The following is a 20,862-nucleotide window of genomic DNA, read 5'->3' as shown; positions in this document are numbered from 1 at the left end:
AAGCAGTTGCAGAGATGAAACATTTATCAATTTAGAGTTAATTAATGATATCAAAAAATGAGGGGAAAAGGAAAAAAAGTAGAAATGTGGAAAGTGACAGGAGACAGTGGTGCACATATATATGTGTATATATGAGTTCACCAGCAGTTGCACATGTATATGTGTATATATAAAAATATATATATAAAAGTATATATAAAAGTATATATATATAAGTATGTATGTATATATGTATACACACATATGTGTACATATAAGTGTCAGTTTACCAGCAGTTGGTACAGTCAGCAAGTAAAAATCAACAGTAGCAGAAAGAAGTTTGGTAAATTGTCAAAGATGCCCAGATTTTTATGTTTTCTTGCCTTGTATTTATTTGTTTGGTGAAAGTTATGTAGTAGATGAAATATCTGTCAGGAGACCAAATGCTATATAGTGGTGACTTAACCTGTCTGTTCCCTGTGTACATGTCAACTGTGATTTAATCAGTGTTCTGTGTGTGTAAGGTTATTTATATATATTTTGTGTTAACTTTGCAGCATTCTCCATTTCCAGTGAGAACAGCCAGGTGGTAATGATTGCCATTTCAGCAGCAGTAGCCATCATTCTGCTCACAGTTGTGGTGTACATCTTGATTGGGAGGTTAGTTTGTTTGATTTGCACATTTACTCCCTTTTCCCTTGTCCTTGATGAGCAGAACACTTTGGGAGCTGCTGGATTGCAACCTTTGCCTTTGTCTGCTGCCCAGGAGCTCCAAATGCTGCTTCATACCTGGTAATGAGCCCTCCAACATCAGCAGCCCCAATCCTGCAGCAGTTGTTAAAAAATGCAATAAACACATTCTTAGGCAATTGTAAAATTAAACTGTAGGGGTCAAAAATCAACAAATCCTCTCATTAGCCAATTTCCTCAAATTCCCTGAGAACATCACATGCCTCCATAGGGCACAGAGAATGTAAATATCATTAAACTTTCAAACAGGAATTTAATTGTGGAGGGAAAACATTTTATTCTGTTTCCACCTGCAGTTAGCACATAAAATTCTCTGTATTACCTTTTTTTTTCTGTTGCTTGTAGATTCTGTGGATACAAGAAGTCCAAACATGGCACTGATGAGAAGAGACTGCATTTTGGGAATGGCCATTGTAAGTTCCTGAAGCCTTTTAATGCTTCCAGTTCTGTTCAATTCATCCCCTAGATAACTGATATTTTCCAATTTGAAAAAAAATGAGTCATACCTCGCTTAAACCAAGGTGAAATTAGGAAGAGAATTCTCTTCTCTTGTGAATAAGGAGATTTTCCCCAAACAATTATTCTTTGTTTCAAATTCTTTCATCTGTGTTCAGGTTAGTAATGAGCAAAACATTGTTGTGTGTGTTCAAATGTGAGGTTAGCAACGTGATATTGATTCTGCTGTGCATTGCTGAAATGCAGAATGTAACTGCAGCCTCCTCATTATCTGCTGTATACAGTCTAAGAATTTCTTCTTTTTTCCCCCAAAGCAAAATATAGAATCAATTAAACCTGTCTTGACCACTAAAGGAACCATGAAAATTGTTTGCTGGACAAAATTGACCCACTTATAATTTAGTTTGGAATTATTCTAAACATATGGAGTGATACAGAATAGTTTCTTAAATTAAGAATAAATGCTAAACAAGTGTCAATTAATGGGGTTTTTTAAATCCAGCTGTTTTTACAAGCATGTTTTGTTCAAGTCCTGATTCCCCACTGCCAAGAGTGAATATATCTGTGCCTTCATTGGATTTCACTGAGGACTTATATTGTCTTTGCATCACAAAAATTGACTGTAGTTAAAGATGCGAGATTTTGCTCACCCTGAGAAATCTGGGTTACTTTTAAACATGTTCAAAAGCCAAACTCAAGGCCTATTACTGGGGTCACCCTTTACTGAAGTAATGTAGATTGGCTTTGCGGTGGTCAGAGGAGGCAGAGACAGCTCAGGCTGCAGTGGGATCAGAAGGCTCACCCAAGACAAAGGACGTGATTTCCAGTAACACCTTCACTTTTAGCTCCTCCTGTATCCAACCTGCCAGCACACTATTGGTCACTGGTTCACCTCACATACATGGAAAGATTCTACTGGCTACAAGGCATCCACATTCTACAGGTGCCTCTCTGGTCCTTAAGGATGCACTCATCAGTCACCTCAGACCTTAAGAGATCCAGACGGCCTAGAGCCGCAGCCTAGAGCCGCAGCCTAGAGCCGCAGCCTAGAGCCGCAGCCTAGAGCCGCAGCCTAGAGCCGCAGCCTAGAGCCGCAGCCTAGAGCCGCAGCCTAGAGCCGCAGCCTAGAGCCGCAGCCTAGAGCCGCAGCCTAGAACAGCTTTGCGGTGGTCAGAGGAGGCAGAGACAGCTCAGGCTGCAGTGGGATCAGAAGGCTCACCCAAGACAAAGGACCTGATTTCCAGTAACAGCTTCACTTTTAGCTACTCCTGTATCCAACCTGCCAGCACACTGTTGGTCACTGGTTCACCTCACATATATGGAAAGATTCTACTGGCTACAAGGCATCCACATTCTACAGGTGGCTCTCTGGTCCTTAAGGATGCACTCACCAGTCACCTCAGACCTTAAGAGATCCCCACACACACTGTCACCCCCACAGCCTATCTATTTTTTTTTTATGATCATGTACCTGTTTTTAATAAAGCTAAAATGGGATTTAATTTGTGGCTGCTCTGGGTCCCTTCAGCAGTGCCCTGTGAAAGGAGTAGTGGGGAGCAACATCACAGCCAGGAGACACTCAGAGGAAGAAGTGCTGAGGGTTTTTGAGCCCAGGGAATGTTATACTGGCTACCAGGAAAAGGAGGTGATAATTTAGTTCCTGATCAGGAGTAAGGGGAATTTCTTGATGTCTAAAATCACTGCATTTGCATTTTTTCATCCTCACAGGCAAAGATAATGCCCTTCACAGACACCAAAAATAGAAATACCTATTTTCTGCCCGCATAATTCTTGAGTGTATAATGAACATGTGCTTAATAAGAAGCAGTAGTTTGACTTTGAGACTCTGTCAGCTCCAGATCAATGTCCTGCTAAACCATATAAATTGTTTTGAGCCATATATTTCTATTGCTTAGCATGTTGTAAGGTTAATGAACCTGAGGGTTTGTTTTTTGGGGTTTTTTTTGTTTTTGTTTTTTTTTTAACACAGCAGTGGTGCTCTGCCATCTGCAAGGAAAGAGCTGCTGGCAGCATAACCAGGTGCCTTCTCACCAAATACAACCAAATTAACATTTTAATGAGGGATTTACCTGCAGCAGTTGGACATTAGAACTGCTTCCTAGTCCTCCTGACAGTGGAGTAACTGTTCTCTGACTGTTCAAATTAAATAACTTGAAGTTTGGAGCTCATCCTTATCTCCAGAGAGCAGTGACCATGCACATCCTGGTCATGTGTGTCCTTCCCCAGCCCTGTCAGGGGAGGCACAAGCTGAAAACTGTGGGTTTGCCTCATGCAGCCCAACAACTCTTCTCAGAAATAAAAAAACCCAACCAACATCTATAGGGTTACATGTGGCCCATAGAATTAATGCTTCATCATCCAAATTTAATGAGGTTATAAAATAAAAGCAGCCAGTAAAATAAGTGTCACAGACAAATAACAGGTCAGAATTTGCTCTCTTTACTCCCTCACAATGGAAAGTTGCAATCACTATTCTTAAACATGTCAGTGCTGTTAAATTCCTGTGGATTAAATTGCTTTTAATTTGGCTTTAGATATTTATGTACTGTTTTCTGAGTAGTGCCACGCTGATTCACTGGGCAGTAAGAACAGAGCCAATTATGGGCCTGGTATTTCTCTTAGAAATTCTTGAAAATTATTTGTTAGAGGTTTTGCAGTTATTTATCTGTTAGAATTTGTATTTATGTACATGTTTGGTTGTTGAAACTTTAATCTACCAAATTCCTGTCTTTCCCAAAGAATCAGAGAATTACTCCTATGAACTAAAAGAGGATAAAGTAACTTCCCTGGCTGTTGTAAACTTTCAGCATCTTAAATACAGCAGCTGGTTTATTTCAGTCAGTTTATTCTGAATTACTTTTAAAAAGGCTCCAGCCATGAACTATTCCCTGAAGCCTTATTACAAATCCTATAATATTACTTCAAAGGCACAAAAATGTTTCACCTCCTCAGATCCTCTCCCCTTGCCTTCTCTGGCTGGGCCCTTTTTATTTTTTTGCTACCTTTAGGGCAATCCATGCTGTTAAAATGAAAATGTAAATTATTATGTTTGCACAGAATGAGCTGTAAAGTAGTGCAGCTTAACACATGTGCACGTGTTTATTATCTGTATTTCATGACAGAACCCAGTGACTATTCAGGCTGCCCTTAATTATTGGTGTGAAGGGATTATTCTCCTTGCAGTCACCACCACCTGATCTTGGGGAACCTCTGGGGTCAGCATTAAAAATCCCAAGCCAAAAAAACCCCACAGTGCAGAAACTTGTAATTGTTATTTTTACTGGGGGTACGAGGGAGCCTGTAATGTACATTCAGCACGGAGGGAAAGCAGCATTTACAAGGGTTTTAAGCAACAGCAATATACAGCCAATTACTTTTTGTTTTCCTTGCAGGTAATTCTGTAATCATCAGGCTCTTGAAGGAAACACAGTGGGCATTTAATGCTGGGCTCTTGTGTTAAGAGCATGGCTCTCAGTTTGCATTGTTTTCAAGGCAATTAGCTTGGGAACTCAGTTTTATCATTTCTTTGTCAATTCTGAGGCCAATAAATCTCCATGAAATCGATTTTATTTTTCTTTTTATGTGCACTTGGGATTGTGTGACAACACAATTGTGTGCTCTAACTAATGGTCCAAAGGTATTTTTTTCCCATCTGTGTAAATCCAGAAAAAACGGTTTAACTATTCTATCTGTCAAAAAAAAATGCTGCAGTGTAATAATGCCAAGCTGGAAAGGATATTCCTCAGTGGGTTAAAGCAGTTTCTAAGAGGAGCTAATATCTTTTATGAGACCAACTAGTACCGTTAGGAAAAGCTGAAATACATGTCCAGAAATGCTGGTTTTGTGTCTAAAATATTCTGTATTGTGTCTGCTTATTTCACTCTTTGTTAATAAATCCTCTTTCTTTGTAAAATGAATACAAAGACAGACACACAAGATACTGAGTACAAGCACAAGCAGGGCTTTGAGCTGGGGAAGGGGAATGAGCTTGTGCTTGGCCTTCGGCATCTTTGCTGGAGGGAAAGGTTGGGAATGATCTCTTCCTCTCTAGTCCTGCAAGAGGAAGAGATGTGGAGAGCTTGGATCTGCCCTCAAAATAATTCATTGTTTGAACTGGCACTTGCCCCAGGCAAACAGAACAGTCCCTGGCCAGAAAACTATAGAGAGCAAAATAATAACATGGATGTCAAGGTAACTGAGGACCAGAACCAGTCTTTAGTAAGAGCAACTGCCTGCCATCCTTGTGTGGACTGGCAGGGCTGCAGTTTTTCATCTGTAAGTTTTTTTCTTGTGCATCTTGTTGTAGGAGTTGGGCAGAAAAAAATGTTGAGTTAATGTGCTCTTCTTAGGACATTCCTAAGAGCTTTTCAGGTTGACTGTAGCAACACTTTTGGTTCCTTGCCTTTTTGTCATTACTTTGAAAGGGACAATGTAAGGAAACATCAAAATGTAGCAGCAGGGAGGGGTGAGTAGTATTTTAATATTTGCAAAGCAGTTAAATACAATTTTAGATGTACTTCTGTGCAATGCTTCAGAGTCTCTGCTTGCACTCTCTAGTAAGATTCCTGAAAACCCATAAAAAGCAGTTTGATTTGAAGAATGCCTTTTTCTCCTATTGATTTGGTTTCTATTGTCTCATGATCTTTCATTAATGAAATCTGAGTAACGTTTTCTCTCTGACTTTGTTTTTAAACAGTAAAACTCCCAGGCCTGAGAACTTACGTAGATCCACACACATATGAGGATCCCAATCAAGCTGTGCATGAATTTGCCAAGGAACTGGATGCCTCTAATATATCCATTGATAAAGTAGTTGGAGCAGGTAATGAGCACCAGATATATTGAATTAAAGATAGCTTTTTGCTGTATATACTGTTTTAAATCTTTGGGTTTATACTTGTGACTGGAAAGGAAATGTAGATCATATTTACAGCTGGTTCCAGTGCATGTGAAAAGTTAAAGGCCCACAGTTCTATTTTTCTTTTTTTTTTTTTACCCCTCAAAGAAAGCAGATAGCAAGACAGTTTTTCAAAGGATGCCAAGACCACACTTGGATGCTGGACTGATGGAATTGAACAGATTGTTCAGCTTCACTTCTCAGCTTATCTTTAAAATCTGTCAGCAAAGCACAGAAAATGTTATCAACTGTGAAGTTGTTTTCCTTTTTTAGCCCCCCTTAAAAAGACTGCTGATTGTTGAAACCACAACCTCATTTCATGGCAGTCACCCTGCATCCATCACACCACAGTCACCTTTGCTCATTGGATTGATTTTGGGCACTGCTTTGGATTTGAATTATTGATTTAGGAGGAAGGGATTGTCTGTCTGATAACTGATTATCTGAGCCACACAGATGCCATAGATTGTTGGGTTTACAGCAAACAAACTGGTGAAATGAGCAGATTTTGTAAGAGAGGAGACAGATTACAGAAGGTCTCATTACACTGAGACTGTCCAGGTTACAAAGCAACATGCAAGTCCTGAGAGGTTCTGTGCTGCCTCCTTGAAGTGGCAGATTCTCTTGTTGAGTCAGATCATGAAGTGTGAGCTTTCCTGCTGTATTAAAGCATTTGGGAGAAGTGCTATTGATTTTTAAGCCACTGAAAAACACTACTTCTTTTATTATTGAATTCTCTGCTTCTCTCTAAATATGATTTATATTAAAATCATGGGATGTGAGAGAGGCACTCATAGTGCCCAGCAAAAGATTTTCAGTTGGAAAAAGTGCAGAACCCACCCTACTGTACTCAGTGCCTGTCCTGAATCACTCAGCAAAGAAAGAAACAGTGCTCAGCCTCTCTTACTGCAGCTCATCAACTGTTTGTTGTATGAAGTTATTTTCTGGAAAGGTAGAAATTTTATTCCTTGCTGGTTTTAATTTTGTCCCACAAGAGTGCACTGTTCTCCATCATCCTCAGCCAAGGCAGCAAAGCTCTGCTTACTGCACATAACAGGGAATTAGGAGAGGGATAGAGAAGGAGGTGACTGTTCAGGGAAGTCCAGGAGCAGTTTCCTTGCAAGACCTTCAGGAGCCTTTTTGCACAAATAGAAGCTGTCTAAATTTGCTCTGTATGCACTATATGAATTTAGGAAACAAGTTCCTAAGAATCAATGATATGTCAGTTGTTCTGACCTATTTTTAATTAAGATACATATTAGAATAAGAAGTAAACCAAAATTTGCCAAATATGAGCTCTGAAAATGGAGGAAGAGTTTTCCCTTTGAAAAAGGAGTATGTCCTAAAGGAGTCAGGTGGGTTACAAGTAAGTCTCTTTGCTTCATTTCATGAAAATAACAGCAAATTCTGAGTTGGAAGGGACCCCCAAGGACCCATCAAGTCCAGCTCTGAAGTGAACAGCCCAGGTGGGGACTGAGCCCATGGCCCTGGCATTATTAGCACCTTGCCCTCTCCAGCTGAGCCCCATGGCAGAGGGTTCCTGCTCGTCCTCTCCACAGGTTCCTGCTCATCCTCCACACTGAAGCTACATTGCCTCAAGATACAATAATGCCATTTTTTGGACACCATAACTCAGATTCACGTAGCCTGAAGTACATATGGCATCATACTCAGCATTTCCTGTTAGCAGCTGGTAGAGATGCCAACAGGAAGAGCCAGACAGGGAAAAACAGATTAAAATCAGGCTGTAGAATGCTGGGAGCTTCCAAAATGAGTGTGTTTTCCTGACTGAATGCCTCTGAAGCAGCTGCTTCAGGAACTCTTCTTTCCTCCCCAAAACCAAAAAGACATTTCCTGCCTCTTGCTTGAGTCACTGACTTATTTGAGTGAATGGCTTGGTCTTTTCCTGCCCCTGTGAATGAAATTATAAAATACAGGGATTTGAGAAGAAGGGATTTATTTCCCAGCATCAAACGAGACCTTTGAGTCAGGCAAGTCATCTTGATATTCAGAAGTACTTTTCCAAGCAGCTTTAGCCAGAAGTCTCTGAGAATAGAGTGCAGCTTACACAGCTCTGAAAACATACACAAGTGCAATAAGGAAATAGTCTTGTCCAAAAGAACCTCAAGAAAAACACAAGGGATTTTAGTGGGAGCCTAAGCATAAGAAAATTGAGGTCAGGAGCCACTTGTTCAGATTTTTCTTTGCAGTAATTCTTTCTTTTAAAATAACTCATTTGTTTTTATGGATTCAGTTCAGCAAACCACTTAAGAAGTTTAAATCAGATTGGATAGTAAGGGAATACTACAGAAAGTACTTTCTGGATTTGGGGTAGATTTAAGTATGAGCTCTCCTGAAGAAGGAAACAAGAGTTTGCTTTTCTTTCCAAGTTGAAATAAACTTGTATCATAACAACTTGTTGGTCAAAGTATTCTATAATTTAGGGCCTACCTTTTCATGAACTTATTGTGTGGGTTTTCAGTGTTTCAATGAGAACCAGAGCATTGCTGATGTTCAGGAGGTTTATGAAACATTCAGCTCTGAGGGAGTTTTGTGCACAGCAGCAAAATGATGATTTAAACCACAGCAAAATAAGGGAGTAGCTCATTTCACAGAGTCTTCCTTTACTGGTCCCCTGGGTCTAAATGCCATTCACTGATGTACTAAGTAGCCCATTTAAAAAGAAATTAGGATCTCCTGAAGAGAGATCTTTATATCATGAACAGCACTCCTAAACATTACCAATTTGCTTTCCACATGTAAATAGAGACATCAGTCTGCAGGGCAGGTTTATGTGTGTAGCATAATTAAAAATAAACACCTCAGGAAAGCTTTGGATGAAAAGCCATCATCCTCATCTCTTCAAATCACTGCAGGTTATCTGCTAAAACACAAGTTCATAGTGCTCTTAATGTCTGAGGAGATCCAGTCTGTTTCTTCCTGGGACTATTAAAAAAAAAATTGCAGGACAAAGTTGTAGTGTAGCTGTACATCCCTCTGGGTGTTGACCAGGTGCATTTCTGTAGCATCCATGCTGTCCTGGATAAAAAACAATCATGGGTTAACACAGTTGGGCTGCCTAGTGTAGGGAATGTGTAGGGCAATTCTTGCAATTATATTTCTGGTATATCTATTTTCTGGTTTTATTTTCTTTTTCATTACTTCAATTATTTGGTCATTAACACAAGGAGATAAAAAGTTGCTACTGTAATTTTAACTGAAATGTTGTATGTGGAGTTTATTATATCATATGAAATCTAAGATGGGCAGTGGGATAATTGGCAATCAGATGTCAGTTGCTGCTCAAATATTAAGGCATTGAAAGTTCATTATGCTCTTTATGTAACAATGAGTTAACTACAGAAATTTTCAAGCGAGATGTCTTCTTCCAACAATTTTCTAGTTAATACTTGCTCATTTGAATGCTAAGATTATTTTCCTTGTGTACTCTTCCTGCAAAGCATGAGCCACATTTTATTACAGGAAAAGTGCAGTGATATCTGCCACTGTCTGTTTGGGGATCTCACCCAACATGCAGTGGGCAAAATATTCGTGGTGGACTATCAGGTCCTGTAATCCCGAGTGACAGTGTGTGTCTGCATGATTAGATCAATCTGAATAATGAGAACAAAGATAATTTGTATGTTTTTCTTTTTCCTTTGTTACTGTGTAGGCAAATTCATTTGTTGTGGATTATCCTGCTACTGTAAAGGAGGAAAGCTAAATAATTTGGAATTGTACTGTCACTGTTGGGTAGAAATGCAGAGGATGGTGTTCACAGGGATGCACAGCTATTCTGATACTCATGCATTAATCAGTCAACCCTCCTGCTGCTGTCTCAAAGTGCATCAGCAGAAGGAAAAGTGGAAACCTCTGGTCTCATTGATGCATTCCTCTGCTCTGCAGACATCTGGATATTGTGTAAATGAGTGACACTGTGCAATTTGACAGCTGGAGAACCCAAGCATGAAAACACAAAGTAGTTGTCCAAAGCCTCCCTTTGGAGTGCTGATCTGTAGCCCACCAGTCAACACCACCTTTTAGGGGCTTTTGCTGAACACTAAGACATCTTTCTTAAATCCCTGTGAAATAACTACATTTCAGCTTTTGTCTCTTTCCCGCTTTTTTTTAGGGGAATTTGGAGAGGTGTGCAGTGGGCGCCTAAAGCTGCCTTCTAAAAAGGAGATTTCAGTGGCTATCAAAACTCTGAAGGTTGGCTATACAGAGAAACAGAGGAGGGACTTCCTGGGAGAAGCAAGCATCATGGGGCAGTTTGACCACCCCAACATCATCCGACTGGAAGGAGTCGTCACTAAAAGTAAGATCTGACATCTGGTCTGCATGGAAGTATCATGGGGGCACCTCCTAAATTCTGTCCTTTCACAGAATCATAGAATGGATTAGGTTGGAAAAGACCTCTAAGATCATCAAGTCCAACCCTTGGTCCAACTCCAGTCCCTTTACCAGATCATGGCACTCAGTGCCACGGCCAAGCTCAGTTTCAAACCCTCCAGGGATGGGGAATCCACCCCCTCTCTGGGCAGCCCATTCCAATGCCTGAGCACTCTCTCTGCAAAGAAGTTTTTTCTGCTCTCCAACTTCAATTTCCCCTGGCAGAGCTTGAGCCCATCGTGCCCCCTTGTCCTATTGCTGAGTGCCTGGGAGAAGAGACCAACCCCCACCTGGCCAGAACTTCCCTTCAGGCAGTTCTAGACAGTGCTGAGGTCACTTCTGAGCCTCCTCTTCTCCAGGCTGAACACCCCCAGCTCCCTCAGCCTCTCCCCACAGGGCTTGTGCTCCAGTCCCTTCTCCAGGCTCGTTGCTCTTCTCTGGCCCCGCTCCAGCCCCTCAATCTCTTGCCTGAACTGAGGGGCCCAGAACTGAACACAACACTCAAGGTGTGGCCTCCCCAAGGCAGAGTCCAGGGGAAGGGTCACTGCCCTGGACCTGCTGGCCGTGCTGTTTTTGATCCAGGCCAGGATCCCATTGGCCTTCTTGGCCACATGGGCACACTTTGCTACTCATTCACAGCAAATAAACTAAAGCATCCATGTTTATGCTCTGCAAACCCTTCCAGAAATGCTTATCTTATAACCACACCAGTATGGACCAAACATCCTTCAACAGAGATAACAGCAGAGATACACAGTTTGTCTTTTTGCAGTGTACATTGTATTTCCTCAAAAGCAGGAAAAAAACTTATCCTTGTGAAAGCACCAGCTAAACCCACACTGATGGATGCAGTGAAGAGTGGGGTTGCAGAGAAGCTGCAAGGACCTGCCCTGTCTTGCTGCTCTCAGGCTGCTGAGAATTTAGAAACCCTGGCTTGATGAGCTGGGGAAAACTGGGGAATAAAAGTAATCTGTTGGAAAAAAAACCAGCCAATGTGGAGAAAAAGGAGCATTACTGAAGTACTCTGAAGCTCAATAATAAATTAACATGTTTAATAAAATCCAGTTCCACAAAATGGCCAAGAGGCACAGGTTGATAATCTGTAGGAGTCCTGCAGTCCCATGTACTGAGGTTTCCTAAATGCATTGGAGCTCTGTTGTTTCACTTGCAGCTAAATCATTAGGCTTGTCATTAGCACAAATTAATGAACAGCCTACCTGGGTACAACAACTGGTACTGGTAAATTATTAAATTAGCCCAAACCTTTTTCCTACATGGTTTGTTTGCAGTGGAAGTTTTCCATGTGGTATTCAGTAGGTACCAGTATGCGGCTTTTTAAAGATCCTGATTTTCCAGAATTTAGTTAAAAATCTCAAAAAGAGGTCTTGGGGCTTTAAGCTGTCAGTAGCAATATTGATGTTGTTTCTGTAGTTATATAGGTACATTTACCTAAAGACATTTTCTAAATCTACCTTTGGGCTTTTTTTATGAGTTTGATTGGAAGGTTCTTTTTAATTGCTTGGTTCAAGGTTTCATTAACATAGGTATGAAAGAATTTCACAGCCTACTGCAGCAAAGTAGATGAAATAAAAAACCCACCAGGTTATGTCTAAAAATAACTAGCAAAAGGTTTGTAAAACCCACTATATGTTATGAAGATACATAATTATAATAATAATGAATTTTCTAGGTGTGCTTCATGCAAGTCTGTTTAGCTGATTTAAATAACAAGGAAGTTATTCTTATCTTGGGTCTCACAGTCCTATTAGGAAAGGGCTGCCAGGTCTGCCTGTATAAATCAAGGTTATCTCCTGCTTTGAAATGACACACACTTTGTAGAGTCAGAATAAGATTTGCAGTCATTAAATTCCTTGAAATGCCAACATCACTCTGTCCACAGCTGAGCCCAAATCCATTTTGTTACATTCTGCATTTCTGGGGCACTTGAGAAAACAATTTAATTGCTGTACCTGCAGGAATTTGCGCATTGCTCTTGAATGTGCATTACTCATTCTGTCTGCGTTCTGTATCAGTGACTGTTAGTAGGTTTGCAACTCAGCTGTATTCACAGCAGACTCCTGTCTGCCTGGGGGGTCAGGAGTGCCAGGTATCCTGTGTCTCTGGGGGAGAGCAGGCTCTGAATATTCCCAAAGGAAGGCAATGAAAGCCTCAGGGACACTCCACCTTCTCCAGGTGGCTTCAGTACAGGAGTTGAGAAATCTTCTCTGGAGCTATTTGTCTCCCTTTTACTGGGTAAAATTATATGGCAAGAATGCAAGTTAATAATTTAATTTTTTACCATTCTGTAGGGTGATAGAAGGACAAGAAGTTCATGGGGTTTCAGGTTTGTTTGGTTTTTTTTAAACAAACCAATGTACTCTATTAACAAATTAGTAAATGTTCACATTTTTTAATGAGAGTGATTAAATCACACTTAAAAGGCCTGAGTTTATGTACAGTTAGTAGAGAGCCTGTGCAGTATTTGCTGGTTCAGTCCCAGTACAGGTAGTGCATGATAAACAGGACCTCTTCTCCATTAACCACACTCTGCTTGACACGTGGCCCTTAGGAATGATCCACCTTTTCCCACCAACTCACCTTTCACGCTAAGCAGATCTTCTGAAACATTTCCTAATGACAGCAGTTGTCACACTCCCTGTTAACAGGACCACTGAGTGTGAGAAGTCCTCAAACTGGTGTGGCTCTGGATTTCTGGTGGGACACTCCACCAGCAGAATGAAGAAGATGGACCCATCAGATGAGACTTCTATCCTTTGCTCCACTGAAGAGCTGTTCCTCTTTTTCCCCTGGATTTGTGTTCTCTCTCTGCTGCTGCCCTGCTCTCCTGGGCAGGGTGTAGGCTGCAATTTAATAACCAACACGCATATTCTGCTTAGTTTACTAATAATTTACAGCAATTTGCAGACTGTTAGTATAATAAACTTGGGCAACGCTGTTGACACAAGTTGTTATCATGTGTAAACAGCTGTGCTGTGATGAATGAATGCAGAATGTGCTTTTAAAGCTGCACCGTGTGGCTTTAGTGCATGTGCTTCTTATTATGGGCACATTTCCAGCTTAATGAGTGAAACTCTGGACTTAGGGGAGCAAGGCAGGAAGATGCTCCTGGAATAATTTGAAAGCCATATCTTCTTACTCTAATTAAAAGTCTTCTGATAAGTCTCATAAAATTGACTGCGTTTGTACAGGAACCAGGCAACTGTTTTCCTGGTTTTGAAGTATGTTATCATTGAAAGTTTTGGATACCTCCCTAGGAAAGGTCCAGCAGCATGTTCTGTATGATACCAGAAATCCCTTTGAGTGCAAGTTAGGGACTTTTCCTTGAACTATGTATTTCTTGCTAACAAGAGAAACAGATTTGTTTTTACTTTTATTTTTTATTTTTTATTTTATTTTTATTTTTATTTTATTTTTATTTTATTTTTATTTTTATTATTTTATTTTATTTTTTTTTTTATTTTTTTAGCTTTTACATTGTTAAGTCCTTTATCTGTATCATCTCCTTTATAATTCAAGAATAATGTTTCAGGTAGAGTATTCCCTTACTTTCCTTTGTTAATTACTTTCCTGTTTTTAATTAAACTGGATACCTCTTTCAAGCCACTTGCTGTTCAGTTTTAGGGGCTAAAATTTCACCATGCCTGCTATACAACCTGCAGGCCCTCATCATACTTTTATGGTCAAATGCCTTCTTGTGTTATATGTGAAATAATAATTCATCTCCTTAAACAACTTCATGTGCTTACCCACCTTTCTCTCTACCACAAAGAGAAAATAAACAAAGCTTTAAAAAATATTATGAAATAATTAAATCCGTATGATGGTAAAATATCAATAGTTGAAATGTGTTGTAAATACCCTCCTGAGGGAGAGGGGGTTTGCTGCTGCCTCCATGTGCTCTGTTTAATCTTTCCCTTCCCGCAGAACCTGAGGAATATGTTGATTGTGCCCATGTAGAGTGATGCTCCCTGGTCCCTGCCACCTCTGTTGTGCAGACCAGGGCACCTTGAGGGAACATGTGACTCCCTGCACAGCAAGAGCCCAGATCCCTTTCAAAAGGAACTTGGGGGCAAATACATGCCATGGTGCAGCAACTTCATTGCATAAATTCAAGTTATGTGATGAATTTTATTCAACAGTGATGGATAAGACACTGTGTACTGAAAATGCAGGATGTTTCACTTCATTTCTTGGCACCTGAGCTGCTAAAAATCCTATCAGCTTATGCTGAAATTGCTATATTTCTGTTGGTGTCCATGGAATCACAATTATGTTGTGGACAGACAGGGTTTATCCATACAACTTTTTTTTTCTTTCTATGTAAAATTATCCTTGGAGTGTTGAAGGTTTCAGCCATTTCTGAAATGCCTTTTTTTTTTTTACTGCTCATTATGTGTTTATTTTAAATGCCTTACCCACATAATTTATTTGCAGGTAAACCAGTTATGATTGTTACTGAATACATGGAAAATGGTTCCTTGGACAGCTTCCTACGGGTAAGTGCAACAGAAAACTAATCAGTGCACAACTGGCTCGTGCTCTGAACTTGTTCTGAATTTACTGCCACTCCACTCTGATCCATCACCAGCTCTTGTTGCTTGGCATTCCATCACTTCCATGTTGGTTGGTGTGTATTGTGATGTGCTCAGAAAGGCAGGTGGGGACCTGCAGGTCCGCTTTGACTGCTTGTAGGAAGCATTATTATGAAATGAAGACATTTTTGGTTTTATTGGTATATCAAATCTATTAAAAATGAACAAAACAAGACAACATTCTGGCACACAGAAAGGAAGGTTGTTTTTCTGAAGGCTGAGTTAGGACTCTCATGTAGTTATGCTCATGGCTTGGCAGCCTCTGTGTCTTAGCAAGAGATTTCCAAAATGAACAGATTTGTGGAAATTTTACCAGTAAACCAACAGTCCTGAGTCAAAAGCTGTTTCTCTAAATATGAAAATTTTAGGGAAAAACCCCATACCTGAGGATGTTAGAAATGTTTAGCTAGCAGAGTTTATTGGCCTGTTTTCTTTCTCTAACCTTACACACACTAATAATGTTGTTGATTTATCTTTGTTTTCTGTCAAAGTTGGTAATGAGCCTAAAAAAATGTGAGAGCTCCCCGTGTCACCAAGATTTACTTGTGGCAAAACAAGAAGTGTAGAAGAAATGAAATCCCATCTGAGGGGAAACACCAGTTTAATTTTAATTTGTTAGGGCAAACTCAGCTGTGGCTGGGAGACTGCTTTGGCTCTGCCACGCTTGAGTGACAATATCCCCCAAATTCATAACATTCAACTAGACATTTAACCCCAAAAGGGGATACATTGTCAACCTTAGTTTCAGTGTGTACTATATATGTTATGGTGTCCACTGGAGCATGTAAAATACATATAAATAATGTGTCAGTGTGGCTGAGCGAAATATATCTGTACTGAACTATATATATTTTCTTTAGGCTTAAAGTCCTTGAAGAAAGCTCTGAGGGAAGGAGAATAATTTCTGACTGCACAGAGCAGTTGTTCAGCTTGTTTGTTCATTTCAGTGTGATTTGTTTGGTTTTATTTTTACTTCTGTTGTGTGAAAATGTTGATAAGAACCTTGTGACTCATTAATGTCACAGGCAACTCAGGCCATATAACCCTTTATATAAAAGCCTTTTGAAACTAGTTGGTTTGTTTTCCCCATAGCCATGTGAGGCTATCTGAGCATCTGAGTTGTTCAGGTTTAGAAACCTTCTGATTTCACAGATTCACAGACTATTCTGAGTTGGAAGGGACCCACAAGGATCATCGAGTCCAACTCTTAAGTCAATGACCCACACAGGGGATTGAACCCATGACCTTGGCATTATTACAGCCAAGTTTTAACCAACTGAGCTGATCTCAGGGTCCTAACTAAGTCTTTTTCAGAGTCGATATAAATTCTCTTGTGTGGGCTTTGATTAAAAAAAAAAAGGTGGGGGTTCATGACAGGGGTCTGTTAAAAGTCTTTTAAAATAATTAATTTCTTCATGAAGGAGACTCCTCATATATTTGCCTAATGTTTACAGTGCTAATATTGCCCCTAAGTATACTAATCAAAAATGAACTCAATGCCATCAGTCTTGCAGATTGATTCTTGTGAGATCACTTCTCGTGGCCCAGCCAGCTCCTTTGTATTTAATAAAGTTCTGGAAGCAGCAGAAGGAGGAGTTGGAGAGCTGCCCATGATGATACATTTATAGCACTGGGGTATTCACTGGAGAGCTGCACTGTGACATGCTGTTGTCCATTTGTCTATATATCAATATCAAAGTTAGATGTTAACAAACAGGATTAGTAAGAGCTGGGAGATTCAAACCACGAGCCTAGAAGTAGATATTTAGAAATATATGCAAGCTGAATCACGTTTTAAGTAAATTTTGTGTTCCTGAAGTTGAGGAAAATTTTGAGGTGTTAGTTTAAAGTTAACAGAATTTGAAAGCCACTGACTCAGATCAGGTTTTACTTTTGGTTAAAAAAAAAATTCTTATGCAATTGAAAACATTTCTTAGTCCATTGGGTAAGGCTGGGATTTTCACTGAAAGTTCTTATGGCCTTTCAGGGAAGCTGGACATCTGTTTCTATAATGTCCCAACGCTCCAGTCTCAGGAGCACACACAGCTCAGATTTATGTGCTGCTTTCACACAGGTCCCATCTAGGAAATTAAAATTCTGATGACAGCAAGAAGAGGAAAAATGAATTTTTATCTGAATTGCAAATCTGTCCCTTTGCCTCAGCTCATTGGGAGATTATCCCCCACAGCTCAACACAGTTCCACGTGTGGCATTTAAATCACAGTGCCTGACTCATGAGCTGCTCACTGAGGAGCTGCCAGGGTCTTTCTTTATCAAAAATTCTGTGTGAGGAGGAAAGTGAACCAGCTCTGAAATGACATTTCCAATGTTTTCCAGAAACATGATGCCCAGTTCACAGTCATCCAGCTGGTGGGCATGCTTCGAGGCATCGCATCTGGAATGAAATATCTGTCAGATATGGGCTATGTCCATCGAGATTTAGCTGCTCGTAACATCCTCATCAACAGTAACCTGGTATGCAAAGTCTCAGATTTTGGTCTGTCTCGTGTGCTGGAAGATGACCCAGAAGCTGCTTACACCACAAGGGTGAGTTTCTGTGCTTCTTTATCCTTTTAAAATTCGTGTTGGTTGTGACAAACACAAATCTGGTGCAGTCCCTGAGGCTGTGTAGCAGTGGCCAGTGTTGTGTGGCCAGAGACCTTCATTAAACCAAAATGTCATCACAGCTATTTTTTAATTCCTGTCTCAGAGAAGATAGAAGGCAAAAAGTATGGCTTCTGTTGGTAGACTACTTTTCTTAAAGTATGCAAAATTCTTGGCTCGGTTTCTTTCTTCTAGATGTGTAAGAGTGAATACCATAATTAAGGCCTGGGTTGGTTTGGCACCCAATAACCTGAGGCTTCATGTGTGCTTTGAGCAGGTTTAGTTGCACTGCTGATTTGGCTCCCACACAGTGAAAAAACCCCTACCCATCAAGTTTTTTTGTGTGTGTCTTCTAGTGTGGTGAGACATATCTCTGATTGGAGCACACTGATATCACTGCTCTTCAAGGGTGTATCAGTTATACCTGCAATTGTACCTCTAACTGAGGAAAAACTTGAGCAAAACAAAAAGATAAATCTTGCTTAACAGTATAATAAACCTCCTGTACTGTCTCCTCTTTATGTCATAAATACAAGATGTTACCTGCCTTTGGAGAGGTAATGACATCAAGAAGACTTCCCTCTGACTGTTTTGTCCTTAGAGAAGCTTTTATCAGGTAGGGCACTGTCCACAGTGTAGTCTGCTGCTTGTTTCTCTTCTGAATTTTATCCTGTCTGAAAACCTACCTGGAAGTTATAGGGTAGGCTTAGGAAAAGTTCAGGAAAGCCACAGTGTCTTCTAAATACATTTTTCCTGCCCCTCACCTGAAGAACACCTCTGTTTTATTGAGGAAGCCTTTGGCTTTGTGTACATGGATGTTACACTGGGATATCTGATTGTTCCCTCTAATGCTACTGCAAGTGGATTTTGTTAATTTTAAAAAAGTGGCTTTAATATCCAGTATCTTAATCAAGTGTGATTTGCATTGCTCCCAGTAATCATCCCACCTTCACTGTACAAACCAGATTAGGGTGTATCAGTGCAATCTCAGTGTGGGTTTTCTAGGGCTTCCTTCATTCCTGAATGCTGAGAGGAGCAATCAATTACTGCAGTGGTTTCTGTGCTGTCTCTGTCATGATTGAAATAAAATAACGTGTGACAAATGAGTAAAGAAATCCTAGCTGTTTTCTTACACATTATGTACACATACAGCTCTAGATACATATTTATCAATCATACCTTCATAACTTACCAGGCATAAAGACTCTATTCTTTACTTGACCTTTCAGTGTTTTCTCTGTTGTCTGATAAGCTTTATCATGCTGTTAGTAATATGCAATATGTGGCACTTTAGAAAACTGTCTGCAGAGATCTGTCATGGTTAATATAAAGAGACATTAGTAGGAGAAAGCAGTTTCCATGCCCAGTATGGGTACTGCATTAATAACTAAATATTCATAGAATGCAAAGGTTTCTCAAGAGAGAATGATCTGTAGTGCAGCCAGAGGTGTGTTGGCATGTCAGGTACTTGCCTGCTCTCCTCTTAAAAGCTCCTGTGGAAATAATGGATGTTACTCACTCTAGGTAAGCAATTTTAAGTATAGTATTTATGGTATTTATCCAGTCTCAAATTTAATGTCCCTCCCCCAGGATGTCCTAAGGCAATTCCTCTGTGTCCTACCACTGCTGCCCATAGGCAGGGGATTGATGCCCCCTTTGAAGCAGCTAGTTAAATGCAAGGAGGATATGTCCCCTTCACTCACATCTCTCCATTCTTGTATTTTCTAAGCATTTTTCCCAAACTTACTGTTCTTGCTGGTCTCCCACAGATTATTTTCAATTGCACTGCATTTTCCTTAAATAAGATGCCCCAATGGGATACTAACCTGGCCCAGCACCAAGCACAGCACATTTATCTCATGTTTTTTTACACATGCCCTTTCAGTTAATATCTCCTTGGTTTAGAAGTCTGTATTTCTCACCCTACCCCTGACATGTGTCCTTCTGCTTGGACAGAAGGCTTTGACAGGCTTCAAAGTTCAATTCTCTCATTCTAAAATTCATCTGGGCGTGCAAACTAATCTATAATTTAGTCAAGGTGTTTTCTGTACCCGTGTTAAGACCTGAAGTTACCTTGAAATCCTACTTAGATGAAAAAAATTGTATCTCCCCATCAAAGCTCTTTGCAAGGGAAGTGCACCTCCCTGAAAATGCAGTGTACATCAGTGACCTGTCTGTGGGTGGCTGGGACAAATCAGAGCAGAAAGCTGAGCAGTTCATGTTCCTGCTGCTTAGTCATGTCACAATCTCTTAGGCTTCTCTTAGTGCATTTTGCAAGCACTAATTATATGACAAAGCCAAGACAAAAATAAAATAATGGCATCATCCCAAACTGTTTCATGCTTGAAAATGGCATCATCCCAAACTATTTCATGCCTTAAAAATAAAGGATGGCAACTGCTTTAGAAGATCTTTGAAAAGACAAAAAGCAAACAAAAAAAATCTAAATTATAGCTACAATTTCAAATATTAAAGGGTTTGTATTATATTGATGGATAGAGGCTTTTTCCTCCCCTCCACCTTTCCCCACTCCCAGTTGTCCATTTGCTATCAGCGGAATTAGGGGAAATTTACAGTTAAGGTTTATGTATTTCGGCTCCTTTTCTACCCCTGTTTTCCACCTATAAAGGCCAAAGCTTGAGAAGGATTCTATTGCTTTAATTCCTAATTGCATGGCAGGATTGATCCACCCCCAAGAAGCCCAGTAAGCCCTCCAGGCTTTCAATACACACCACTGACTGGGGGAAATTGGATGTTGTGCTGCTCTCAGAAGCCATGCCTGAAGCTTTGCATAAAGGATATGAATGTGTATCCTTTTATAGATCAATAATTTATGTATCCCTTTATATATCAATGCATAATCTGTGATGTCCGTGCCATTGTATGAGAAATCTGAAGGACAATGCAAAGATCACAAGTGCATATGTGGAATGCAGGGGATTGGGAGCTGTAAGAAACTTTCCTGCCTGACAGGGTCATTTTTACCTCCTGAATTATTGTCACTGACTGGGTTCCACAAAAGGCCTTTGGCAGCCTGGGGTCTCCCTGCTTACATGTGAATCAGGCTGACTGTGGCTGTTTGGATTTTTTTAAGAGTCTTTGTGCCAGAGGGGATGTACTGTAATTATCTACATTCTCCATAGCTATTCC

General features: G+C 40.2%; 1 protein-coding gene across 2 annotated transcripts in view; it reads left to right on the top strand.

Moving 5' to 3' along the window:
- The window catches only part of EPHA3 (EPH receptor A3), a 209,107-nt gene that overhangs the window by 164,521 nt on the left and 23,724 nt on the right, over nucleotides 1-20,862 (top strand). For both annotated transcript variants that reach the window (XM_071564309.1, XM_071564300.1), the window contains exons 8-13: nucleotides 537-639; nucleotides 1,075-1,142; nucleotides 5,903-6,028; nucleotides 10,236-10,421; nucleotides 14,951-15,012; nucleotides 17,446-17,655. In XM_071564309.1, the coding sequence (XP_071420410.1) occupies nucleotides 537-639; nucleotides 1,075-1,142; nucleotides 5,903-6,028; nucleotides 10,236-10,421; nucleotides 14,951-15,012; nucleotides 17,446-17,655 (755 nt within the window). The remainder of the gene's footprint in view (nucleotides 1-536; nucleotides 640-1,074; nucleotides 1,143-5,902; nucleotides 6,029-10,235; nucleotides 10,422-14,950; nucleotides 15,013-17,445; nucleotides 17,656-20,862) is intronic.

The sequence above is a fragment of the Pithys albifrons genome, chromosome 1, assembly GCF_047495875.1.
Source record: "Pithys albifrons albifrons isolate INPA30051 chromosome 1, PitAlb_v1, whole genome shotgun sequence".
NCBI classification, from domain to species: Eukaryota; Metazoa; Chordata; class Aves; order Passeriformes; family Thamnophilidae; genus Pithys; species Pithys albifrons.
The sequence above is the reverse complement of the archived record's forward strand: the minus strand, read 5'-3'. Positions and strand labels throughout refer to the sequence as shown.